The sequence below is a fragment of the Hyperolius riggenbachi genome, chromosome 1, assembly GCF_040937935.1.
Source record: "Hyperolius riggenbachi isolate aHypRig1 chromosome 1, aHypRig1.pri, whole genome shotgun sequence".
Taxonomy (NCBI): Eukaryota; Metazoa; Chordata; class Amphibia; order Anura; family Hyperoliidae; genus Hyperolius; species Hyperolius riggenbachi.
The window spans coordinates 468,467,564-468,491,790 of NC_090646.1; the positions used below are offsets into that span (position 1 = coordinate 468,467,564).

Here is a 24,227-nt window from a genome sequence, read left to right on the forward strand (position 1 = left end):
GCTGAGAGTAAAAGTACAAACTGCCAAAAGCCACTTACCCCGGGGCTGGTATAATCACACTCCATGAGGTAACCTCTGTGCCATACTCACGCATTCCGCACTGCAGTGCTTCCTCGGGGAAAGCAATATTTACAGGTCTTAAACACAGGGGTATGATCCTGCCATGCCTAACCAAATGGGCTCCCCTACCCCATATCTGTCCGCTTATTCAAAGAGGCTAGATGAATGATGTTGCCTAGGGTGGGAATCCTCTTACTATTTGTGCAAGAAGTTCCTGTCTAGGACTAATAATAATACCCTACCAATGGCCATGCCAATGCACAGAGATGGCCAACAAGAAGCTTACAATTTTCAATTGATGCAAATGTTACGGAAAATGTATTTGGCTTGGAATGGAATCAAACAAATGTAGTAGGTAAGGATTTGATTGTTCACAAGTCAAGCTGCATAACGTTAACATAAAATTTGCCTCATCTTAAAATTATTACCATCTTATTGACTTAATAAAAGTAAATGACTTGGTAAAATACTTGTCATTTGAACGCTGACTCTTGTAAGTTCATTGAATTTTATTTATTATTTATATTCTCTTTGTATTCTATCATGACCTGTGGTCTGATGTTTTTCTCTGTATATTCCTGGCTACAGAAATGCCAGAGGAAGTCACTGTCTTGCCTGAGCTTACAGACATCATATGACTGTCACCAAATCCTCTGTCTTCCTAACCTCCTATGGTTGGATTTTCCTGGTTATTTGCTGTTGTTTTCTTCCAAGTAAAATGTCTTGAAAGATCTCCTGCTTTTGCCTCCTTCCCACCTCCATAGGAATAACAGGCACAGTTTCCAAGCATGCATGTTTGTGTAATAACCTTGCAGAGAGAGTTCAGTGGCAGTGAAGCTGTGCTGTTCTGTGGATGCTGCTCAGCATGCCTTTTCCTTTCTAATGTGAATAAAATGAACACCCTGACTTGTAACAGAAAACATGTGACCAACATACTTGGGAACAGAGTGCTGTCTTTTCACATGGGTGACATGGTAAGAGGGGGAAATATGCCTATAGAGCCCCCAGTTAAATCCCTTGTAGGGGATTATGCTATATAGTAGAAGATTATGGAGGATTTTGTATGTTTCTGTAGGATTAGGTAAAGATTTGTACCTGTCTCCTATTAACACTAAGGGTCAGCCTACTAGATAGGAACGACTGGTATTGGTAAAGGTGCTTCCGATTCATTAATCTAATCTGTGAGCACATGTCACTGTGTCCCTGTCATTTGATCTGTCTTCCTAGGATTAATGTATTAGTGTGTCTTCCCAGACTCGGACCAAAATGGCCAGTGCAACTACAATACAATAAAACCTTTGTCTACCACTTCAAGCATTTACTAGCAAAGATAGATCTGTTCTGGATTCTCTATTGATTCTCTATTAAATCTATGCGGGAACGTGCCAAAGCGCGGCATCGCAGCAGAGCAGCCGCCTGGACGTGAGCATCACATCCGGGCGGCAGAAATGGTTAATCTGACATTTTGGCAAGCTTCATGTCAGTGTAGAAATTCATTACAAAAATGCAAATTGCATAGAACAGTAAAGCATGCTGAAGACAAAAATGTAAGCAATAAAAGGGAGGTCGGGCAAAATATAAGGTGCATAAAACAAAATAGGAAGATCTGTGAATTTGTAAAAGACTTACTACTATTCAGATCACAAACAGCTAGATTTCTGTATCCCTTTCCTGCACCACCACCAAAACAGGCATGGCGGGCATGATTGCGGGGCCTCCTTGAGGCGCGAGGCCTGGGGCGGTCACCCCTCTTCCCCCCCCCCCCAAAGGGCGCTTCTGCTCAAACCTCTGCAACCATAGGCTACAGTCTTCTCTCATAGCTCAGTGTCTACCCCTTCTAGCCTGACTGATTCTGAGTCTCATAAACAGAACCCACTCTTTCCTTATTCGATATTGCTGCTTTAGGTCACCTTACCTACTTTTTAAAACAGTCTTTTTATCATCAAATTCTTGTTTGATCTGAAATAAAAATGTAATATATGGAAACTTTGCTATTCAATGAGATGGTAAATTTAGATTTGTGCTTGGAATTAGCTGTAAAATGTCTAACCCTGTGAATGCATTTTCATTTTATAATAGCAAGGGTGAGGGCCCGTTTCCACTAGGAGCGGTGCGATGCGGCTATCGGTGCGATTCGGCTACATAGCCGCATCGCACCGCAGGTGTCCTGAAACACTTGCACGGCATTGGAAGAGTTTCCACTGCATGCATGTGATGCGGAGCGATCCGAGAAGCTGCAGCATGCTGCAGATTCTCGCACGGCCACGTCCGCCCGCAGCCGGACGCGGCGGAAGTGATGTGATGCGGCTAGGTAGCCGCATTCGCATCACTTTGCAGTGGAAACCGGCCCTAAACTGAGTTGGATTTTTTACAACATATTTTGGATATTATAAATGACAATAGTATCCAAAGAAAAATATAGGGTTGCTTCTACTGTACAAAAAAGGTTCATATGTATGCGTTATAACCATTGGTCATGGAGATTGGGACTAGGGTGACAGTTCTGGGCATGAGGTCATATTGACAAGTCCCTGGGCTACAGCTGAGCAACGTAGACTGTTACTAAAGAGAGGCGAGGAGGGAAGGTGGTGCAATGCATAATGGAATGGCTTCTGGAGAGTAGGGTAAGCACTCAGGTCAGTATTCACTGTCATAAACAGATCCAACATTCCAGATCCTTAAATACGCTTGGTGTACACTTGTATGCATGATGGATTCGTAGCTGAGATGGTGTGCTGGATCTTTAAGCAACCTCATGGAACACCTATACACACGCTAGATTCCATAAGGCCCAGTAAGGTCCAACTGCTCTCTTGTCGTCCTCCTGGTCCTCTCTGTTGAGCCCTGGTAAAGTTCCCAGCTGAGCCAGTCGAAGACTACTGCACATGTGTTGTCCCGGCCGCATGCACCCCCTAATCACGCTCCCGTGGCTGGGACCATCGTGCGCACGCACAGTTTGTTAAGACTGTAACTACGCTTGCAAAAATTTAAATTAGTGCAATTTAGTGCTCTGGATTGACAAAACCACTGCTCTGTCACTCACCCCACTTCTAATATGTAGCCTTATTTTTCACCTCTCCTAATCATAAACCTGAACCATTTCTCCCTTGAAGTTAATGTAATATTGAGGAAGTATGGGACCAGTGGCATCGCTAAGGAGCTATTTGCACATATGCGAGTTTCACATGGGGTCCCCCCAAGCACTATTTATAACAATTGATATGGTGCACCAAAACCTGCTAAGTAGAACTACAGTGTCAGAGGTGCAAGAAGGGGATGGGGAACAGCTTGTTAATGATTGTTATTATTCAAAGCATTTATAGAAGTGATCATTACAAGCACAGGACCAATAAAAAACTAATACTGCGGTTGAGGGAGGGCCCTACTTCGTTGGGGTGTTTTTGGTTCACTGTATGCTCATTGGGTTCACTCTAGATATAAGCCTGCACAAAGCAGGAAGAAAAACATCTCCTAAGTTTTTAACATCTGGTTTTACTGCAATAACCAATTAATTACATAGGGTAAGAAATAACCTATAAAGGGAAATGCCATATTATTATTATTATTATTATTATTATTTATTAGATTTATATAGCGCCAACATATTACGCAGCACTGTACAATAAATAGGATTACAGACAATTATAACAGGGTTGACAGAACAATACAGGTAACAGACCATAGATACAACAATACAGGTAATAGCAATAAGATACGCAACACAATGCAGATAATAGTACAATGCCAGATCATAAACTGGAATGGTAGTGGTAAAAAATTACCAGTTCCAAATTCTGGGTAAAGTGCACATAGTCAAGTATGATACACAAGGGAAGAGGGCCCTGCTAAAGGCTTACAATCTAGAGGGAGGGGCTGGTGACACAAAAGGAGGGGGTGCTTCAAGAAGTTATTGGCAGAAAGGATTAGGGTAGTGTTGAGTTGATGTAGGCCTCCTTGAAGAAGTGAGTTTTGAGTGCTTTTTTGAAGGTGTTGAAGGTGGGAGCGAGCCTGATGGGCAGCGGGAGAGAGTTCCACAGGATAGGGGCAGCTCTAGTGAAGTCCTGCAGTCTGGCATGGGAGTGCGAGATGCGTGGGGTGGTTAAGAGGAGGTCGTTGGAGGAGCGAAGTGGGCGGCCAGGTGTATATCTGCTGACCAGGTCAGAGATGTAGGTTGGGCAGGACTTGTGTAAGGATTTGTATGCCAAACATAGGATCTTGAAGCTGATTCTGAATTGAATTGGAAGCCAATGAAAGGATTTGCGTAGGGGAATTGTGGAGACAGAGCGGTGGGAGGAGTAGATGAGTCTGGCTGCTGCGTTCATGATGGATTTTAGGGGGGCGGTGCGGTTTTGAGGAAGGCCTGACAAGAGGGAGTTGCAGTAGTCCAGGCGGGAGATGATGAGGGCATGGACAAGGAGTTTGGTAGTGTCTGGGGTCAGGAAAGGCCGGATCTTGGAGATGTTGCGTAAGTGGAAATAGCAGGCTCTAGCTACGGTTTGGATGTGGGAGGTGAAGGAGAGGGCCGAGTCTAGGGTGACACCCAGGCAGCGGGCTTGTGTGGTTGGATGAATGATTGTGCCATTGACAGTGACATAGAGGTCAGTGGGGGGTGAAGCAGCACGGGGCGGGAAGATTAGGAGCTCAGTCTTATCCAGGTTTAATTTTAGGAACCTGGCAGACATCCACGATGAAATAGCTGAGAGACCAGAGGATACCTTCTCCATGGTGGTGGTGGAGAGGTCAGTGGTATGGAGGTAAATCTGGGTGTCATCTGCATATAGGTGATAGTTGAAACCCAGAGAGGAGATGAGTTTTCCGATGGAGGCGGTGTAAATGGAGAACAGCAGGGGACCAAGAACAGAGCCTTGGGGGACCCCAACTGAAAGTGGGAAGGAGGTTGAGGAGGAACCATTGAAGGAGGTCTTGAAGGAGCGATTTGAGAGGTAGGAGGAAAACCATGCTAGGGCACGGTCTTGGATACCCACAGATTGCAGGGACTGGAGTAGCAGGGAGTGATCAACAGTGTCGAATGCTGAGGAGAGGTCTAGGAGGAGAAGGATAGTGTATTTTCCTTCGGCCTTGGCAAGCGTGAGGTCATTGACGACCTTGGTGAGGGCAGTCTCGGTGGAGTGGCCTGGCCGAAATCCTGATTGTAGGGGATCAAACAGGGAGTTGGAGTCAAGGTAATGGGTCATGCGTTGGTGGACTAAACGCTCTAGGAGTTTAGATGCAAAAGGGAGTAAGGAGATAGGACGGTAGCTGGATGGAAGTGAGGGGTCTAGTGAGGGTTTTTTAAGTAGGGGAAGTACAGTGGCCTGTTTGAAGTCAGAGGGGAAGGTACCCGTGGATAGGGAGAGGTTAAACAGAGTGGTGAGGACAGGAGCCAGAACAGGGAAGTGAGGACGGAGGCATTTGGATGGCACAGGGTCTAGAGGGCTGGAGGTGGCAGGAGAAGTGGCTAGGAGACGGCTGACTTGGTCCTCTGTGATAGGAGTAAAGGCAGTGAGTGGAGGGTGGGGTGGGGAATAGGTATTGGTGGGGGAGGAAGAGGTGGTGGAGTGGAGGCATGAGATTTCCCGTCGGATGCTGGCTATTTTGTCGGTAAAGTGGGTGGACAGATCAGTGGCTGAGAGGGCGGAGGTGGGGGGAGGAGTGGTGGGGTTAAGGAGGGAGTTGAAGGTGGCGAAGAGGCGCCGAGGGTTGGAGGCTTGGGATCCGATCAAGGCAGCAAAGTATTTTTGTTTAGCATCAGTTAATGCGGTATAGAACAGCTGCAGGTTGGCCTTGTACGCCAAGAAGTCGGAGTTGTTGCGGGATTTCCTCCATTTGCGTTCGTAGGTGCGTGTCTGTTTTTGGAGGTTGCGAGTGTGTGCATTGTGCCAGGGCTGGGGGTTGATGGGACGGCTGGGGCGGAATGTGGGGGGTGCAGCAATGTCTAGGGCTGCTGAAAGGGCCTGGTTGTATTTGGCCACGGCTTGGTTTGGGCAGGTAACTTTTGGGAGGGTGGATGTGAGGGAGTGGAGGGGGTTGGCTAGTGCAGTTGGGTCTAGGTTATGCAAATCTCTCTGCCAACGACCTGAGGGTGGTGGAGGGTTGGGGGAGGATGATGGGGAGATGGAGAAAGAGAGAAGGTGATGGTCGGAGAGGGGGAAGGGTGTGATGTCCAGGTTGGGGAGGGTAGCGGATTTTGAGAGAATCAGGTCGAGAGTGTGGCCAGTGCGGTGGGTGGGGGAATTGGTGTGTTGGGAGAGGCCAAGGGAAGTAGTGAGGGAGAGCAGTTGAGAGGCTTCAGGGGAGTAAGGACTGTCCATGGGGATGTTGAAGTCCCCAAGTATGATTGTGGGGAGGTCAGAGGAGAGGATGTGTGGGAGCCAAGAGGCCAGGTTGTCCAGGAATTGTTTAATGGAGGTGGAAGGGGGGCGGTAAAGGACTGCGATGACTGCTGGAAGGGGATGGTAGAGGCGGATAACATGTGTCTCAAAGGATGTAAAGTTTAAAGAAGGGGGTGGCGTGAGGACACGGAAAGTGCAGGACGGGGAGAGGAGCAGACCCACCCCTCCCCCAGACCTTCTTTCTGGTCTGGGGGTGTGACTGAGGTGAAGTCCCCCATAGGAGAGGGCCGCTGCTGCAGCAGAGTCAGAGGGGGTGAGCCATGTCTCTGTGAGGGCAAGGAGGGTGAGGGAGTTGGAGAGGAAAAGGTCATGGATTTCAGTGAGTTTGTTGCGGACTGATCTAGCATTCCAGAGGGCGCAGGAGAGAGGGGTGGTGTGCTTGTGAGAGGTCTGGATGGGAATGAGGGAGGAGAGGGAGTGAGTGTGGGTGCGGGAAGGAACTGTGAGGGAGGTGGAGACATGTTTGGAGTGGGGTGTGCATGGAGTCAGTGATGGAGTGGTATGGGAGTTGCGTGGGGTTGGAGGGTAAAATGGGAGGGTAGAGTTACATAAGGTGACCTTATTGAGGACTAGGTGGTGAAGGAGCAGGTGGAGGAAGAGCATATTGTGATATGTAGATAGTGGAGGAAGAGGTGTGCAGAAAGGTGGAGGAGTCATGGAGTTTGAGAGTAGGGAGAGATGGTTTGTGCAGGCCGAGATGTTTGGCAGTGTTTAAAGTTGTAAATAATGCAAATACCTTAGTGACTGCTTAATGCTGCTGTATTGCTGGTGAATTTGGTAAATTCAATTAGTAAGATCCTTAAAGCGATCCTTAAAATGCGAGCCGACAATCGTCAAAGCCGATTACACAGCATCCTTATGAATATCCACACAGCCCTAGTGTTTGAATAAGATTGGTCTAGAGACCATTAGCCTCCACTACAATCAGCTGTGAGCTGGACAGGAAGTTGACCAGCATGGGGGTGGACTATGCAAATACTTAGAGCTGGGTGGATGAAGAGGTGTGAATTAAGCAGACAGTAAGATAACAATAGCTGGGGGGAGGGGGGGACAGGTAAATGCAAGCAATTTAGATATTAGAGTAAGGGCAGATCAGAAAAAATAATTAAGTCACATGCACAGGCAAATGCAATTTGAGAATCGTGTGCAGATGTAGAAAGTCACATACACAGGCAGATGCAATTTGAGAATCGTGTGCAGATGTAGAAAGTCACATACACAGGCAGATGCAATTTGAGAATCGTGTGCAGATGTAGAAAGTCACATACACAGGCAGATGCAATTTGAGAATCGTGTGCAGATGTAGAAAGCCATAGATATTTTTAAACTGAAGTAACCACTTCTGTGAGAAACACCAGGAAGACCAGGAAGCTATTACAGTGCCACACATTTAAAAAGGTGAACACATTTGAAAGTAAGTAAAGGGGCTTTAGAAGACCATGGGCTTGATTCACAAAAGGGTGCTAAGTGTTAGCACGCCAGTGAAAAGCCCCTTATGCGCACAAAGTTTAAGTTTGCGCGCACCGGTGCGTGCGCGAAACGTTGCACCGTTCCTGTGCAAAATAGCCTGATAAGCTATTTTGCATGCGGACGGTGCAACGCTTCGCGCACACTGGTGCGTCGTTTCGGGCGCACCAACTTAACGCGCCATCAGTAAAAGCTTTGGACATGCAAACTACTTAGCACCCTAGTTTGCACGTCCAAAGCTTTTAGGCATGCTAACTATGTTAGCATCCTTTTGTGAATCAAGCCCCATGTGTTCTTCCCAATTCTAGGCTGTATGCTACTCTGAATGGCCACTAAAGCTATTGTTGTACTTGTACCCATGCCTCTACCAATAAGTGTTAAATACCTATAACACTATGTAACGCTTGACAACCTATAACAGAAGGCAGCCACAGGCAAAATGCATTCAGGACACTCATGTTTATTTTATTTATTTTTGTGACATTGGATTGAAGCTTTCTCGTTCCGTAATTAGATCATTTTGCGTGCAGTGTGGGCTAATCCTTTTAAGCTAAATGCTTTAGCAGACTATGTTCTCAGGAAAAAAGAATTCTGAATTAAAACACAGAGTCTCTCCTATGAAAATGGGCTGATGCTTAGAAATTACTGGTGAGATTTTTAAAAAACTGCAGACAACACTCTTCGCATAACTGGTAACTGGCAGAGTATGAATTACTATTACTGGGAATCTCCAGTATTGGGAACTGGGAAACTAAGCACCCTTTTTCCCTGGAATTTTTCCTGGTTTCTAATAGCTATAGGATCTGCCATGTTCCCCCCTCCCCTTTAGCTGTCCTTATTTCCAGAAGTCATAGATGCTATCTTCACACCTTCCCTCTGGATAAACTCTTTGAAGCAGTTGTCTTAATTACTCACCCCCCTCTGTTAATGAAAGGCATTGTTTACTTCTGCTAATGTGTGCAATAAAACAATTGAATTAGTCCTTAGCTGCCTGAAACATCTGCTGAAGTATGCTAATAAAACTTCTGCTAACTTTTAAATGTAAAAATAAAAGGTAAAATGGAAGGGTTTTTTTTAATAATGAGACACATTGTTGGCATGTATTTTTAATGTGCTATTGAGATGCTGTGGGTGCTAAAAATGGTGCTCGGTTCACATTAAGTCTCCCCTCCTGCTCACTGCTTGTCACCACTTCTTACAAGCATGCCTGTTTACCTCTAAACTGCTGTCGCTGAAGTTCACAAAACCATCTCTGTAAATTGTGGTTGTAAACTGTGCGAAGGCGCAGAAAAACTGTTGCAAATCAGTTGGTAAAAAAGAATGAGCTGATTGTGCTGTATCAGCACCACATTTTTTGCCACATCGCTTGATAAATCTCCCCCAGAAAGCAACCCTTGGGAAAAACATGGTGTAATGTGCCGAGCAATACAGAATTACAATTTGTATGCCTGATGTTTAGAACTAATTTATTTATAGCCGCTGATTTATATAAGAACCAGATGAGGGAAGGAACATTACTGCCTCTTGCTAATGGAGTTTGTCAGATGAGCTCCGTACAGAACGAGATTGTGTGAAAAGCATTGAGCTACACACACATACAGCACAATAGGATACATTCACATTTATCTTTGTAATCTAATTCATATTATTTGTATAGCTTATAAACAAGCCTGATCATTAGACGATGTCAGGCATAGGACCAAACTTGTAATGCTTTTCTCAAGACAGAAATAAAGGCCCAGTGTATTGTAGAGTCACCATAATGACATATTTTTCAAATCTTACATTTGTAAATGACATAGATTTTAACATTTTCAACACAGTAACACCAAATATTTTCTGTTGACTCGTTGTCCTACAGTACTATTGTTGTGATCCTTTCTGCAAATTCCCAAATATTGTGTATTTACAATATTATTGTTGTTTGATGGTGCTTACCCTATCCCCTTGGTATAGTACTACAGTACAGTAGAGGGAAGAAGGGTAGTATGAAAATAGAGGTACCTTGAATGACAGCAAGTGCTAAATATTTAATAATCCAAGATTGTGGTTGACTGATATGCCTCTTTCACTCAAAAGGCTAAAATAGGCACTTGTCACAAAGAATTATGGGAGAGTTAAACAGGAACCGTAGTGAAAATAATACAATATAATACAATAACATTTCTATAGTGCTTTTCTCTCATAGGACTCAAAGCGCTTAGGCTCTCTCAGATTCAGTAACTGGTAATGAGATGAAGTGTTAACACAACAAAATTATATTTCTGCAAGTGCGAGACTGAACAGGTGGGTTTTCAGTCTGGATTTAAACATGTCCAGAGATGGAGCTGTCCTGATCTGCTGAGGTAAGAAGTTCCATAATGTAGGAGCAGCATGACACAAGGCTCTGGGACGAAAAGTTTTCAGGTGGACTCTGGGTATGACTAGATTATTGGAGCCTGTGAATCTGAGATTGCAGGGAGTTCTACGCAGCTGCAGCATTTCTTTCAAGTATCCGGGGCCCCCAGATTATGAAGTGACTTAAATGTCAGTAGGCCAGTTTTGAATAGGATTCTCCATTCTATAGGTAGCCAGTAAAGGGAGTGCAGGACTGGCGTTATGTGGCAGTGACAGGGTTGGTTAGTTAACAGTCTGGCAGCAGTATTCAGCTCTAGGCGGTACTTTTTTTGAAAGGCCAGTCTAGAGAGCATTGCAGTAGTCCAGTCGGGATGTAATGAAAGCATGAACTAAGGTTGGGAGGTATCAGCTACTGATTGGGATGAAGTTCATTCCAGGGTTAAATGTTCTGTTTAAGTTCCATTGCAATAAACATTTTACCTTTGGGAGAAGGATTGGTGTCCATCATTGGTAAAGCAATATTGAATGCAGAGGTTGTGACCGCACCAGAGCCCATGGAGAAGAGGAGCACATCAGAGTGCCTCCTTAGCCCCCTTCAATAGTGGTATACATGCTTTGCATGTGTTTTGAATAGTGGTAATCATCAACAAAATGTTCCGCTCCCCTGCTAACACCTCCCTGACACTCCAGCTGTCTTTGGCAGGTTTTGGTATTCCATATCAGTTATTATTTATAGAGTGGTTCAGGAGGCCAATGTACAGCTTGCACAGGGAAATACAGATTTTTAGCTGGGTCACAGCCTGGCAAGCCTACATGGGAGCCTCTTTTAGTCCTTACTCGTTATTGGTACTTTAGAGGTGATGAGCAACGCTATGTTCTTTGAATGGCGGTAATCATTAACAAGCCCTTCTTTTTACTCTGCTTACACTGCTTTTTACTCTGCTTACACTGCCCCCACATGACTGGTTAGCCTTGGTTTTTATTGGTCAGCATCATGCGATTAATATACAAACAGTAAAGGGGGAAGGTACAATATAATTTGCACTGGGATCCATGACTCTGCAGCTATGCCATTGGTGACCCTGTTCTGAGTTCAAGCAACTCAGCAGAAGGCAAGCATGCACTACTACATCTCTTCATTACTGCCTGCAGTATGAAATGTTTGGTTAGCGCAGTGAGTATAAAGCACAACTCAGGAATCAGGATCACTTACAAGCCTGTGGGCATCCAACAGTACTCATAATCATATATAAACAGTTTGCAGTTGTGTAATGTGTGTATCTGAATGCAGCCAGCAGATGCAGTGTTACTGGGCTCTGTATCAGGTCATGTTATCACCAGTCATGGCTAATTTGCTAACTTCCTTGTACTTTGCCAAGTGCATGACCGTAGCTAAAGTACAACACCAATCAGCAGAACAATACAGAAGATCAGTCAGGACATAAAAGCAGGTTTAGCTGTGATGTAATGCCTTCCATAATAGAGTGGCAGATGTTACTGATAAGATAAAATCTGGACAACCAAGCACTTCCTAAATTGAGGAAATTATGTTCTGACTTGATCGCCGGACAATACAAGCAATCCCTTTACAGCTGGCAACAAGTCGCAGCCGGAGTTGCATAGAAGGTACATAAAAATCTAATCACGCTAAGTAGATTTATACTTTAAGAGGGGCTGCTGTCTTCAAATACCTTCTGTATCTGTAGAAATGCAGTTACAGCCTATGAGATTGTAAAACATAACCACTCCTAAAGTATTAATAATGGTTCTTGTTCAGACAAGTCTTACGACTGAATTGCTCATTCAATAATCAGTGGAGGGATTAAAGCACTAAAGGTACATACACTCGTCTGATTTTTCCAAACGACCGGTCGTTCGGACGTCAAATCGGTCGTGTGTACAAATGATTGTTCGGCTGATAAGACTGATTTTGACCGATCTGCCAAGCAGATCCGTCAAAACCAGCATTATCAGCTGAACGATCGTTTGTACACATGCCCGATTTAACGTCCAAACGACCGGTCGTTTGGAAAAATCAGACGTGTGTATGTACCTTTAGGTTGGTACACATGATGCAATATTCACCTGTGATCAATGGATGATTCAGTCACTGATCAGGAGAGAATTCTCCTACCGATTGATCAGAAATGGGTTAGAAACCATTATTTTCCTAGTTATTTAATGATTGGGCATGTTGGTAAGTATTGATCAGTCCGGCCTCCATTAGTGACTGAAATGGTGTTGGTGTGATCAGGACGTGGCTTGCTAGAGAGTAGACAGTTGCGGGGAGCAGCCACAAGGCGCAGGGCCGGATTTCTGCAAAGGCTACAAAGGCCTAGGCCTGGGGCAGCAGCTGGCCAAGGGGCACGTGGACATGAAAGAGGGATTGCTGCATATGGAAGAGGAGGCTGCAAAAGGAATATGGAAGCTGCAAACAAGGAGCAGCACATGGACATAGGGAGATGCTGCTGCTCACGGGATCTGTATATAACTGAAGGGGCTGCTGTACATGAAGATTAGACATGGAAGAGGGGGCTGCACAAGGATTAGGAGAGGGGTGCTGCACATGGAAGAGGGGGCTGCACAAGGATTAGGAGAGGGGTGCTGCACATAAAAGAGGGGTATGGCACAAGTATTAGGAGAGGGGTGCTGCACATGGAAGAGGGGCTGCACAAGGATTAGGAGAGGGGTGCTGCACAAGGATTAGGAGAGGGGTGCTGCACATGGAAGAGGGGCTGCACAAGGATTAGGAGAGGGGTGCTGCACAAGGATTAGGAGAGGGTGCTGCACATGGAAGAGGGGCTGCACAAAGATTAGGAGAGGGGTGCTGCACATGGAAGATTGGTGCTGCACAAGGATTAGGAGAGGGGTGATGCACATGGAAGAGGGGTATGGCACAAGGATTAGGAGAGGAGTGCTGCACATGGAAGAGGGGCTGCACAAGGATTAGGAGAGGGGTGATGCACATGGAAGAGGGGTGCTGCACAAGGATTAGGAGAGGGGTGCTGCACATGGAAGATTGGTGCTGCACAAAGATTAGGAGAGGGGTGCTGCACATGGAAGAGGGGGCTGCACAAGGATTAGGAGATGGGTGCTGCACATGGAAGAGGGGCTGCACAAGGATTAGGAGAGGGGTGATGCACATGGAAGAGGGGGCTGCACAAGGATTAGGAGAGGGGTGCTGCACATGGAAGAGGGGTGCTGCACAAGGATTAGGAGAGGGGTGCTGCACATGGAAGAAGGGTGCCGCACACTATAAATCCGGCTTTGACAAGGCACTGATAAAGCTTTGTACATGTCGACCTGATGCAATTCACTTTTTCTCCTAAAGTTTTCTCATAGCAGATCATTTTTCGTTTTCTGTTTAAAGAGACACTGTAAAACCAAAAACGTCCCCTGGGGGGTACTCACCTCGGGAGGGGGAAGCCTCCGGATCCTAATGAGGCTTTCCCCGTCCTCCACTGTCCCACGGGGGTCTCGCTGCAGCCCTCCGAACAGCAGCCGTCAGACCCGACAGCCTGTTCAATATTTACCTTTCCAGGCTCCAGCGGGGGCACTGTTGCGGCTCTTCTGATGGAAATAGGCGGAAATAGCTGATCTCCGTCGGGTCCGCTCTACTGCACAGGGGCAGGAGACTTGCGCCTGCGCAGTAGAGCGGCCCGACGGAGATCGGCTATTTCCACCTATCTCCGTGGGAAGAGTGGATACTGCGCCTGCGCTGGAGCCAAGAGGTAAATATTTACATTTCCGCTGCTCCAGGAGGATTTTTGCTGCCACCGTGGGACCAGGGAGGACGGGGAAACCTCGATAGGATCCGGAGTCTTCCCCCACCCGAGGTGAGTACCTCCCAGGGGAGTTTTTTTTTCATTACAGATTTTCTTTAAATAACTTTTCAGAGCTTTGCAATTAAAAAAAAATACAAAAAAGTAGGTAAATTTCTTGCTGGTGGCTTAAAAGGCATTTTATTTATCTGCCTGTTCAGTAAACCAGCACCTATTCAGTAGGAGACCTTAGGCAAGTCTCCCTAACACTGCTACTGCCTATAGAGCGCGTCCTAGTGGCTGCAGCTCCAGCGCTTTCAGTCCGCCAGGAGAAAAGTGTGATATAAATGTTATTTGTCTTGTCTTGTCTATTGATAAGATGTAAAAATTCACCTTGGAGAAAACTTAGGAGAAAAACTGAACTGCATCAGGCCCATGCTCTGTTAAGTACACGCTTAGCGTTGATAAGAACAGAAACTCTATTGAAATCCCCCCCCCCCCCCCCCCGCTCGGCAGTATTCAGAGAAGTGCAGTGGGGTGGGAAATAGGGGGGACAGCTGCATTTGTTTGGAGGTGGTGGGAATTACAGTGACATCCGGCATAGTGTTACTGGGGGAAGGGGGGGTAGTCATGCTGCCGGTACTTGTAATAGGGCGTGTAGGTAGGGGGAGAAGATTTATACAGGCAACATTTGCTACGGTGGGGTGGTGCGGCGGGGAGGTACATGCTGGCCACACTTGTTATGGAGGAGGAGAGATATACTAGCCTTACAGGCCACACATATGAGTGAGAGTAGGGGAGTTGTACTGGCAGTTCTTAAGGTGGCCATAGACTAGCAAATGGCCACCAAATTTGGTCATCAGATTGATTCTAAATCTGATTTTAAAGGGATCAAATCCTTGCATACACTGTACACAGATTTTTGGCAATAGATAATGGCAGTTGGTGCTGTCTCATTTTTTTCATGTCCACCAGTAGTAAAGATGATTACGTGCAGGCTGATTGTGGATCAAATAATATGAGCAAATTACATTGCGAATATAAATTATTTCTTGATCTCTCTTCTATTTTTTAACTTCTCACTTTGCAATGTATTCATTTATTTTTTCCCCTTTTCGCTTACCTTCCTTGGTGCTCCAGACCTCTTAGGGCCTATTACTACTACACGCGGATTGGATGCAGAATGGATGCAGAAAAACTGACTCCAATGAAAGCCTATGGTCCTGTTTCCACTAAACGCAATTTTTTTCCCATAGGCATTCATTGGAGTCAGTTTTTCTGCATCCATTCTTCATCATGGACTCTTTAAAAAACAAAACACCAGGAAAGCAATGGGACCAGACGCTGTGTCTGCGAAATGCTTGAATCTCTGTGCCGACCAATTAGCGCCTGTATTTACAGACATATTCAAAGCATCTCTAGAACTCTCAATTGTTCCTGCCTGTTTTAAAAGCGCAACTATTGTACCAATTCAAAAAAAAACCTACATGTTTAAATGATTACAGGCCTGTTGCCCTGACATCACTGGTCATGAAAGCATTTGAAAAACTGATAATGACTTATCTGAAATCCATCACAGATCCCCTGCTGGACTCTTTGCAATTTGCCTACAGGCCTAACAGATCCGCAGACGATGCCGTGAACATGTGTATGCATTATGTACTACAGCATTTAGATATCCCAGGAACCTACACCAGGATTTTATTTATAGATTTCAGCTCTGCATTTAATACCATAATTCCATCACTGCTGCACAGCAAGCTCTCCCAGCTACACATACCTGAATCCCTCTGCAAATGGATAACCGACTTCTTAACCGACAGAAGACAGCGGGTTAGACTTATACAATACAATACAATACAATAACATTTGTAAAGCGCTTTTCTCCCATAGGACTCAAAGCGCATAGCTGTGTCTCAGATTAATACAGGGTTTCAGGCTGGGTTGTGTTACAGAGGAGATAGTCAGATGTTCATGAATGCCAGACTGAAAAGGTAGGTTTTCAGTTCAGACTTAAAGGGAAGGTTCAGGGACTATCCGAAAAAAATAAAAATCCCCATCCACTTACCTGGGGCTTCCTCCAGCCCGTGGCAGGCAGGAGGTGCCCTCGGCGCCGCTCCGCAGGCTCCCGGTGGTCTCCGGTGGCGCGCCCGACCTGGCCAGGCCGGCGGCCAGGTCGGGCTCTTCTGCGCTCCAAGGCCCGGCACTTCTGCGTCCCACGCCGGCGCGCTGACGTCATCGGACGTCCTCCGGGCTGTACTGCGCAGGCGCAGTAGTTCTGCGCCTGCGCAGTACAGCCCGGCGCACGTCCGATGACGTCAGCGCGCCGGCGTGGGACGCAGAAGTGCCGGGCCTTGGAGCGCAGAAGAGCCCGACCTGGCCGCCGGCCTGGCCAGGTCGGGCGCGCCACCGGAGACCACCGGGAGCCTGCGGAGCGGCGCCGAGGGCACCTCCTGCCTGCCACGGGCTGGAGGAAGCCCCAGGTAAGTGGATGGGGATTTTTATTTTTTTCGGATAGTCCCTGAACATTCCCTTTAAATGCTTCCAGGGATGGGGCTGTCCTGATTGGGTGTGGCAGGGAGTTCCAAAGTGTAGGGGCAGCATGACAAAAGGCTCTGTCTCCAAAGGTTTTGAGGTGGACTCTGGGGGTGACCAAGGTGTTACGTCCTTTTGATCTAAGATTGTGGGGGGTGTGATGTAGTTGCAACAAGTCCTTCAGGTATCCAGGGCCCAGATTGTGCAAGGATTTGAATGTCAGTAAGCCAATCTTAAACAGAATTCTCCATTTTATCGGTAGCCAGTGGAGTGAGCTCAGGGTTGGTGTTATGTGGCAATGGCGGGGTTGGCTCGTTAACAGCCTTGCGGCGGCATTCTGTACTAATTGCAGGCGGCGTAAGTCTTTCTTATGCAGGCCTGTGTAGAGGACGTTGCAGTAGTCTAACCTTGATGTGACGAAGGCATGAACTAGGGTTGGAAGATCCTCTGAAGGAATTAGGTGTTTAATCCTTGCAATATTCCTTAGGTGAAAGAAGGAATGTTTCACAACAGCTGAGATTTGATTCCTGAAGCTTAATTTCCCATCAATCAGTACTCCCAGGCTGCGCACACAGTCTGAGTTGTTCAGGTCTGAGCTCCCTATCCTTAGCGGTGTTGGTTGAGACTGGAGCTGCTTTGCTGTTGAGCCCTGGCCCTCGATAACAAGAACCTCAGTTTTGTCAGCATTAAGTTTTAGCCAATTAATATTCATACACTCCTGAAGCTCAGCTAAGCATGCGTTTATTTGTGGAGTAGGGTCTGTGACATCAGGTTTGAATGACAAATATAGCTGGGTGTCATCAGCATAGCAATGATATGTCAGGCCATGTTTTTGTATGATTTAGTAAACTCACTTGGTAAACTCACATCAAGCTCTCTGACAGTCAGTACTGGTGCACCCCAGGGCTGTGTGCTTTCCCCACTGCTGTACTCACTTTACACCAATGACTGCATCTCCACAGATCCATCTGTTAAGATTCTGAAGTTTGCAGACGACACAACAGTAGTTGGTCTCATACAAAACGGGGACGAGTCTGCATACAGGCATGTGGTGGGACAGCTTTCCTCCTGGTGCAGCAGCAACAACTTGGAACTAAATGCTCTCAAAACCATGGAGATGATAATAGACTTTAGGAGATCTCCCCCCCAGCACCTCCCCTTAACCATAAATGGATCCACAATAACCCAAGTAGAGTCATTCAAGTTTCTTGGGTCCACGATCTCAAACGACTTAAAAGGGGACAACAACACCGCCACTATTGTCAAGAAAGCACAACAGAGAATGTACCATCTGCGGCAGCTGAAAAAGTTTGGCCTACCTCAAAATCTAATGGTGCAGTTCTACACTGCAATCATCGAATCCACCATAACATCATCCATGACTGTATGGTTCAGCTCCTGCTCAGCATTAGAAAAGGGGAGGCTGCAGCGCATCATCCGATCAGCGGAAAGGATAATTGGCTGTAGCTTACCTTCCCTGCAGGATCCTTACACTAGCAGGTGCAGAAAGAGAGCAACCAAAATTGCCTCTGACCCCTCTCACCTAGCTCACTCCATCTTCCAGTGCATGCCTTCAGGAGTAAGATTCCGGTCAATCGCTACCAAAACCTCTAGACACAGGAACAGTTTTTTTCCTCAAGCGGTAGCCATACTTAATGCTGAACCACGTTAGAGCTGCTAGGACTGAAAGTAATCAGCACAGAACTAAACATGAACAATTCTCACATTGCTTACTGCCACTATACTTATAATGTCCTTAACTTGTAATATTCACACTGTCTGTCCTTGTATTGTTTTTGTTTGTGTTTGTTAAGCAACTGCCAAGACAAATTCCTTGTAGGTGCAAACTTACTTGTCGAAAATAAATTGATTCTGATTCTGATTCTGATCAATTCTGCATCCTATCTGTGTGTAGTGGAATTAGGCCCTTAGGATAAATCAGCATTACTTGGGCTACTCACACTCACATAGCACAGAACAATATTAAAGGAAATAGGAAAGGACTTCTGTCCCTGAAGTGACAGGAATGGACAAAGGGGTCTATAAATACCCTACACATAGCACATATAAATAGCAGGGAGGAGTCATTGCATGGCGTTACAGGATGATATGTGTGTAAGGAAAGGAAAGATGACTATCACCATTCTCAGATCCAGTGGAATCTGCAAATTCCCAAAGCACACTAGCTAGGATAGGATAGCTAACTGTGATAGGATCACAACGCAATGTGCTGAAAACTTAAAGTTAGATGCGCATTACACAGGCGATGCGACTATGCAGTGAGGCATGCAGTACAATGAAAGTATGCATCACTGCCTCTGTTAATACATGCATTGTCTTGTAAACACACAGCATGCTGTGCATTACTCTGACGGAACCCACAATACCGCGGAAACAGTAAATTCGGGCGCCTGAGGCAAGTGGACAAAAAGGGCGCCGCCATTCACTCCCATAATAAATATCGTTTAATGGGCGCCCAACAGGAAAAAAAGGGCGCCGGAGAAAAATAACGTTTTACAAGCGGCGCCCGGAGACTTTTATTGTTTTATAACTGCTTCTCATGATTACACATTATTTAATGATTTATAATTTTTTAAACATTATTTTTAAACGAAAAACAGTACAATCTTTTTTAAAACATTATTTTTAAACGAAAAACAGCACAATATTTTTTTCAAACGTTATTAATGCTTATCACAGGGGGGGGTCTTAGGTTTAGGCACCACCAGGGGGGTCTTAGGTTTAGGCACCACCAGGGGGGTCTTAGGGTTAGGCACCACCAGGGGGTCTTAGGGTTAGGCACCACCAGGGGGGTCTTAGGTTTAGGCACCAACAGGGGGGTCTTAGGGTTAGGCACCACCTGGGGGGTCTTAGGTTTAGGCACCACCAGGGGGGTCTTAGGTTTAGGCACCACCAGGGGGTCTTAGGTTTAGGCACCACCAGGGGGGTCTTAGGGTTAGGCACCACCAGGGGGGTCTTAGGTTTAGGCACCACCAGGGGCGTCTTAGGGTTAGGCACCACCTGGGGGGTCTTAGGTTTAGGCACCACCAGGGGGGTCTTAGGTTTAGGCACCACCAGGAGGATCTAGGGGTTAGGGGTAGGTACAGGGAGGGTTCTGTATGAGCGTAGGATTAGGTATAGCTTTAGTAAAATTCTTATTAATCTTTTATAAAACGTTATTATACATTTCACTTTTTAAACAGGGAAGATTAACGTTTTTACAATTGCCGATTTTATACACATTATTTAATGATTTATAACTTTATAAAACCTTATTTTTAAACGAAATATAGCACAATTTTTTTTTAAACGTTATTCATGCTTATCGTTTAAAACCCTGCGCCCTTTTTTCCCGACGCCCTCTTTTAACGTACGCCAATACCGCACCCAATGTGAACTTTCTATAGGAATATCATTGCATCAATTTGCGATGCAATGTGATTGTTCGTTGCAACAGAATGCAATGAATTCAGTGGGAAACGAGCCTTATTGTTCCTATAGATTGAATTTGCTTTATTAGCAGACCATGGTTTCCTTATTATGATTATTACTGATTTAGAGATGGTGAACAGAGTAAGAAACAAGCATGGGGCACATGATTATACACAAAATATAGACAAATAGGGGAGCTGGAGATCCCAGGATAGTGTAGTAGCCCGGTGACAAAGTAGCTAACACTCTCTCCTTGCAGCGCTGGGTCCCCAGTTCCAATCCCAGCCAGGTCACTATATGCACACAGATTGTATGTTCTCCCTGTGTCTGTTTCCTCCAGGCACTCTGGTTTCCTCCAACATCCTCATGGTTTGGGTCACCCTGAGCTGCTTGGTTACTCTTTCCCACATCCTAAAACATACAGATAAGTTAATTGGCTTCCCCCTAAATTGAGCATAAAAAGTAGCCACAGACTTCTTCAAATAACAATGGATATTTTATTGACGCACAGAATGAAAAAAAAAACCTACAAAAATCCCCTTAAAAACAAACACATGGCGGTGTTCACCGTGCCCTGATAACTCACAGCCGGCTGTGTCGAGCATCCACTCATACCACATACACACCAATCAAGTTGGCCAATATCACTCAAATGTCACTATGTCCACACTCGGACTTTGCCAGCAACTGATGGAATTGTGACAGAGAGAGTGCAGCACACTGGTAGATGTGGGATGCTGACAACACCATTTCAAAATAAGCCTCCTGTGGTGAACAGTCTGTGCATAGGCACTGATGATATTAGCAAGTAAGAAGCATTTGCCAACGTGGGCTCTTACCACCACTGTGGACACATTCCACTGATTCCTGCACTTCAGGATATCTCTCGACAATGCATTCCTATCCACCTTCTGACTCACGCTGTCAAGCCGTACAGAAACGTATCTGTGCCAGGCTCAAGACCGCACATCCACAGGCTAGTTGGAGCTCCAGCTAGCCTGTGAGATGTGTGAGAGATATCCTGAAGCAAGTGCAGGTTTCCTTATGGTTTCCTTATTATGATTATTATTGATTTAGAGGGGCTGAACAAAGTAAGAAACAAACGAGGGGTACATGATAATACAGACAAAGGTATACACAAAATATAGACATTGGTACATAATGCAGAATTGGTAGATATAGTAATTACAGTGACAAATGTTACATGATATACAAAATGTATAGCTAATTCTGTATTATCCTATTATTTTAATAGACCATTAGCCTTGGTTTTGCTGGTTCCGTTCTCTTTGCAATCTTTATATTCTTTATTAAAGAGGCTCAGAAGTTTGCTAAGTGACCCTGTTCATGTATTTAAAACCAAAAAGGAAGTCTTCAGCAACTTGGAGCAGGCTGATGTTTACTTCCAGCTGCCAACATGCCACTTTTGTAATTCCATTTCACTGCAATTCAGGAGTTCTTTTCTTGAAATAGTGACATATAGTAGAATGTAATACATTATTCAGACTACCCAATGTTATGTTAATTATCCTGGTTTCAGCATCAGAAACACTTCCTACAGTACACAACGTGGGAGGGGTGTAACAGCACCCTAAAGCGAAAACATAGAGAGGCTCCCTATTCTATTGTTTTTGATCAAATTGTCACTATGATTGGCATGAGGAAGCGGGCTCAGACCTGCGAAACGCTTTGCCTGTGCTAAATAAAATTCTTTCTTTATACAAGAATTTCATTAGCGAGGTAACCCACCTCACTTTATTCCTTTTAAACAGTTTTTAATCCATTTTATAAATACTAGGGCGCCTCCTTCCCTTTAACTGTACTTCCTACAGTATAGCTAAATATTGCTGTATATTAATATGTAGCCCAGCCCTCCCAGGAATGTCACAGCCTAGGCTGTTTAGCTATGCGGAATTCTATCCCTAGAGCATTCTGGGAGACCAGGTTTTTCTTCACACCACTCAGTATACAAAAATTCCAAAGAGATGCTCCTGACAGCACTAAAGATGTCACCACCTGTGATAAATTAGGAAATAGGAAAGATTTTGCAGTGGCTTATTGTACTATTAAATTGGATCCGAGATAAACTTTTACTCATTGCATAATTGTGTTCCTTTCATATTGTTTATAAGGCATTCCTCAAGCCAAATACTTTTTTTGTTTTGTTTTAATAGTCTAATTCCCTATAAACGAAACAAGCCTCACCCACAGCTCCTTTTGTGCCTTGGCACTGTAGCAAGGGCTTATGGGAGCTCAGTCTGGGCAGGAGGAGGAGGTTACTAGCCATTGATTTCAGAGGCAGAGGGGAGGAGGGAGGAGGAGGGGGACTGAATTTACACACATGCAAGCTGATAGCATCTCCAGACCTCAGCCTGTGACAATGTGACAAACAGAACATGGCTGCCCTCATTGTATCACAGGAATAAATAATCATAAACTTTTGAAGCTGTTTGCAGCTAAATATGCTGTGTAAACTATCTAAACTTTAGATAAGATATATAGACAAGTTACTTGTTATAGTTAGTTTTTCATCTCAGATCCGCTTTAATATTATAAATCATTTTGTTTTCAGTACAGTACCTCTTTAATAAATGTGATTTTGGAAAGATTTCAAAATGTGTTCTCTCGTGCAATAGGCCCTGGATCGCCATCCGAGGTGCAGGACGCTCCACGAATCACTACAACATTCCGTAGGATGCCCACTAGGGAAGGGGCCACCTTCTCAGGTAATGACCACCTACCAGAGATAATAGTGTAATACAAAAGTCTGTTCAGCTAATGTACTAAGCGAATTGGTTTGGCTTGGCTTAAAATGACTGCTGTAAAGCAGCTGCTGGCCTTTATGGGAATAGTTTATTAAAGATAATAACCGCAATTGCTGTCCAAACAAACCAGTTGGATACCTTATTCCATTTTTGCAGGACAAGAAACAGATTGGAAATGATGAGGATGATGCACAAACCAGCATAATGCAGTAATGCCTGCTTTCACACACAGATTACTGGGCCAGCTTTCACACACTCATTTCTGGGACTTGAATGCAAGGCGCATTATTATTGTCCTGTTCTAGTTGTGTTATTGTTTACATGCATAAAAATATGAAGCTAAAATAATTGTGTGGGCATAAAAACTGCCATGTAAATAGTTCATGTTTTACATAAGCTAGCACAAAATGCTGATCACACATAGGACACAGTAGAAAAAGGCAATAGTTTACACACATGAGTAGTTAATGAATGATTAGCTTGCAGTAAAAGATGTGATTTTTGTGTTCTTGAGCATTGTGCATGAAGCTCATTGTGTAAATACAGTATTTATGCATGTCAGCAGCACATATCATTTTGCGAATAAATCAGTGGCTGCGGCAGCCCACATTTTTTTTAAACCTGGTCTACAGGTTTCACCAATATTTATTTCATCATGTCATAAACTCATCTAGTGAATAGATAGGTTATAGAATATTATTATGCTGGGCATACACTATACCATTTTAGTAGACTAGGTAAACAGTAGCTTTCTGATATTGATCATTGGAAGTTTTATCATCTTTCACCAGTAGATACTAGATACTGTGCTGAATGGAGCTGCTGAAAAAGTCACCCTGTGTAATACAATGTAACTATGGAAAGATGGATAGCATTTTAAAGCTCTCTTTCTCCTCTTTCTGACGACCCCTAAATCGTCGCCCTACGCCTTTTAGTTTTCTCTATTTTCGTGATAGAAATTCCGGCCGCGACAATTTCAATCGAGAAAATAGCGAAAACTAAAAGGTGTAGGACAGCGATTTATGTATCATTGGAAAGAGGAGAAAAAGAGCTTTAAAATGATATGCATCTTTCCATAGTTTTTGCACTGCTTGGAGTCCCTTTAATGAAATCCTTCAAACACAGCTAATAGTGACCACCAGGGCACTTCTAATGGGCTTATTAGATGATACTCCACCTGGCAAACACTCCCAATATTTAATTAGAATACTGTGCTTTTATGCCCGCAAAGAAATCCTTTGCACTTGGAAGTCTGATAAATTTCCCTCTATTAATTACTGGAAGTCTACAATTATGAAGGCCTTACCTTTTATACCGCCTAACATATAAAAGCCGCAATTGCCCTCGGAGATTTGAAAAAATCTGGGCCCCTTGGTATAACAATGTAGACGCTCTCCCATCCGGTCCAGAAGAGTGAGATTATACACTTTACCTAGGTATATTGACCTCAGAGTTACATTTTAGATTTACTTCTAATA

At 44.8% G+C, this 24,227-nt stretch overlaps 1 protein-coding gene across 10 annotated transcripts in view; it reads left to right on the forward strand.

The window, feature by feature from the left end:
- The window catches only part of EMID1 (EMI domain containing 1), a 129,262-nt gene that overhangs the window by 22,666 nt on the left and 82,369 nt on the right, over positions 1-24,227 (forward strand). For all 10 annotated transcript variants that reach the window (XM_068240124.1, XM_068240110.1, XM_068240086.1 and 7 more), the window contains exon 4: positions 22,621-22,710. In XM_068240124.1, the coding sequence (XP_068096225.1) occupies positions 22,621-22,710 (90 nt within the window). The remainder of the gene's footprint in view (positions 1-22,620; positions 22,711-24,227) is intronic.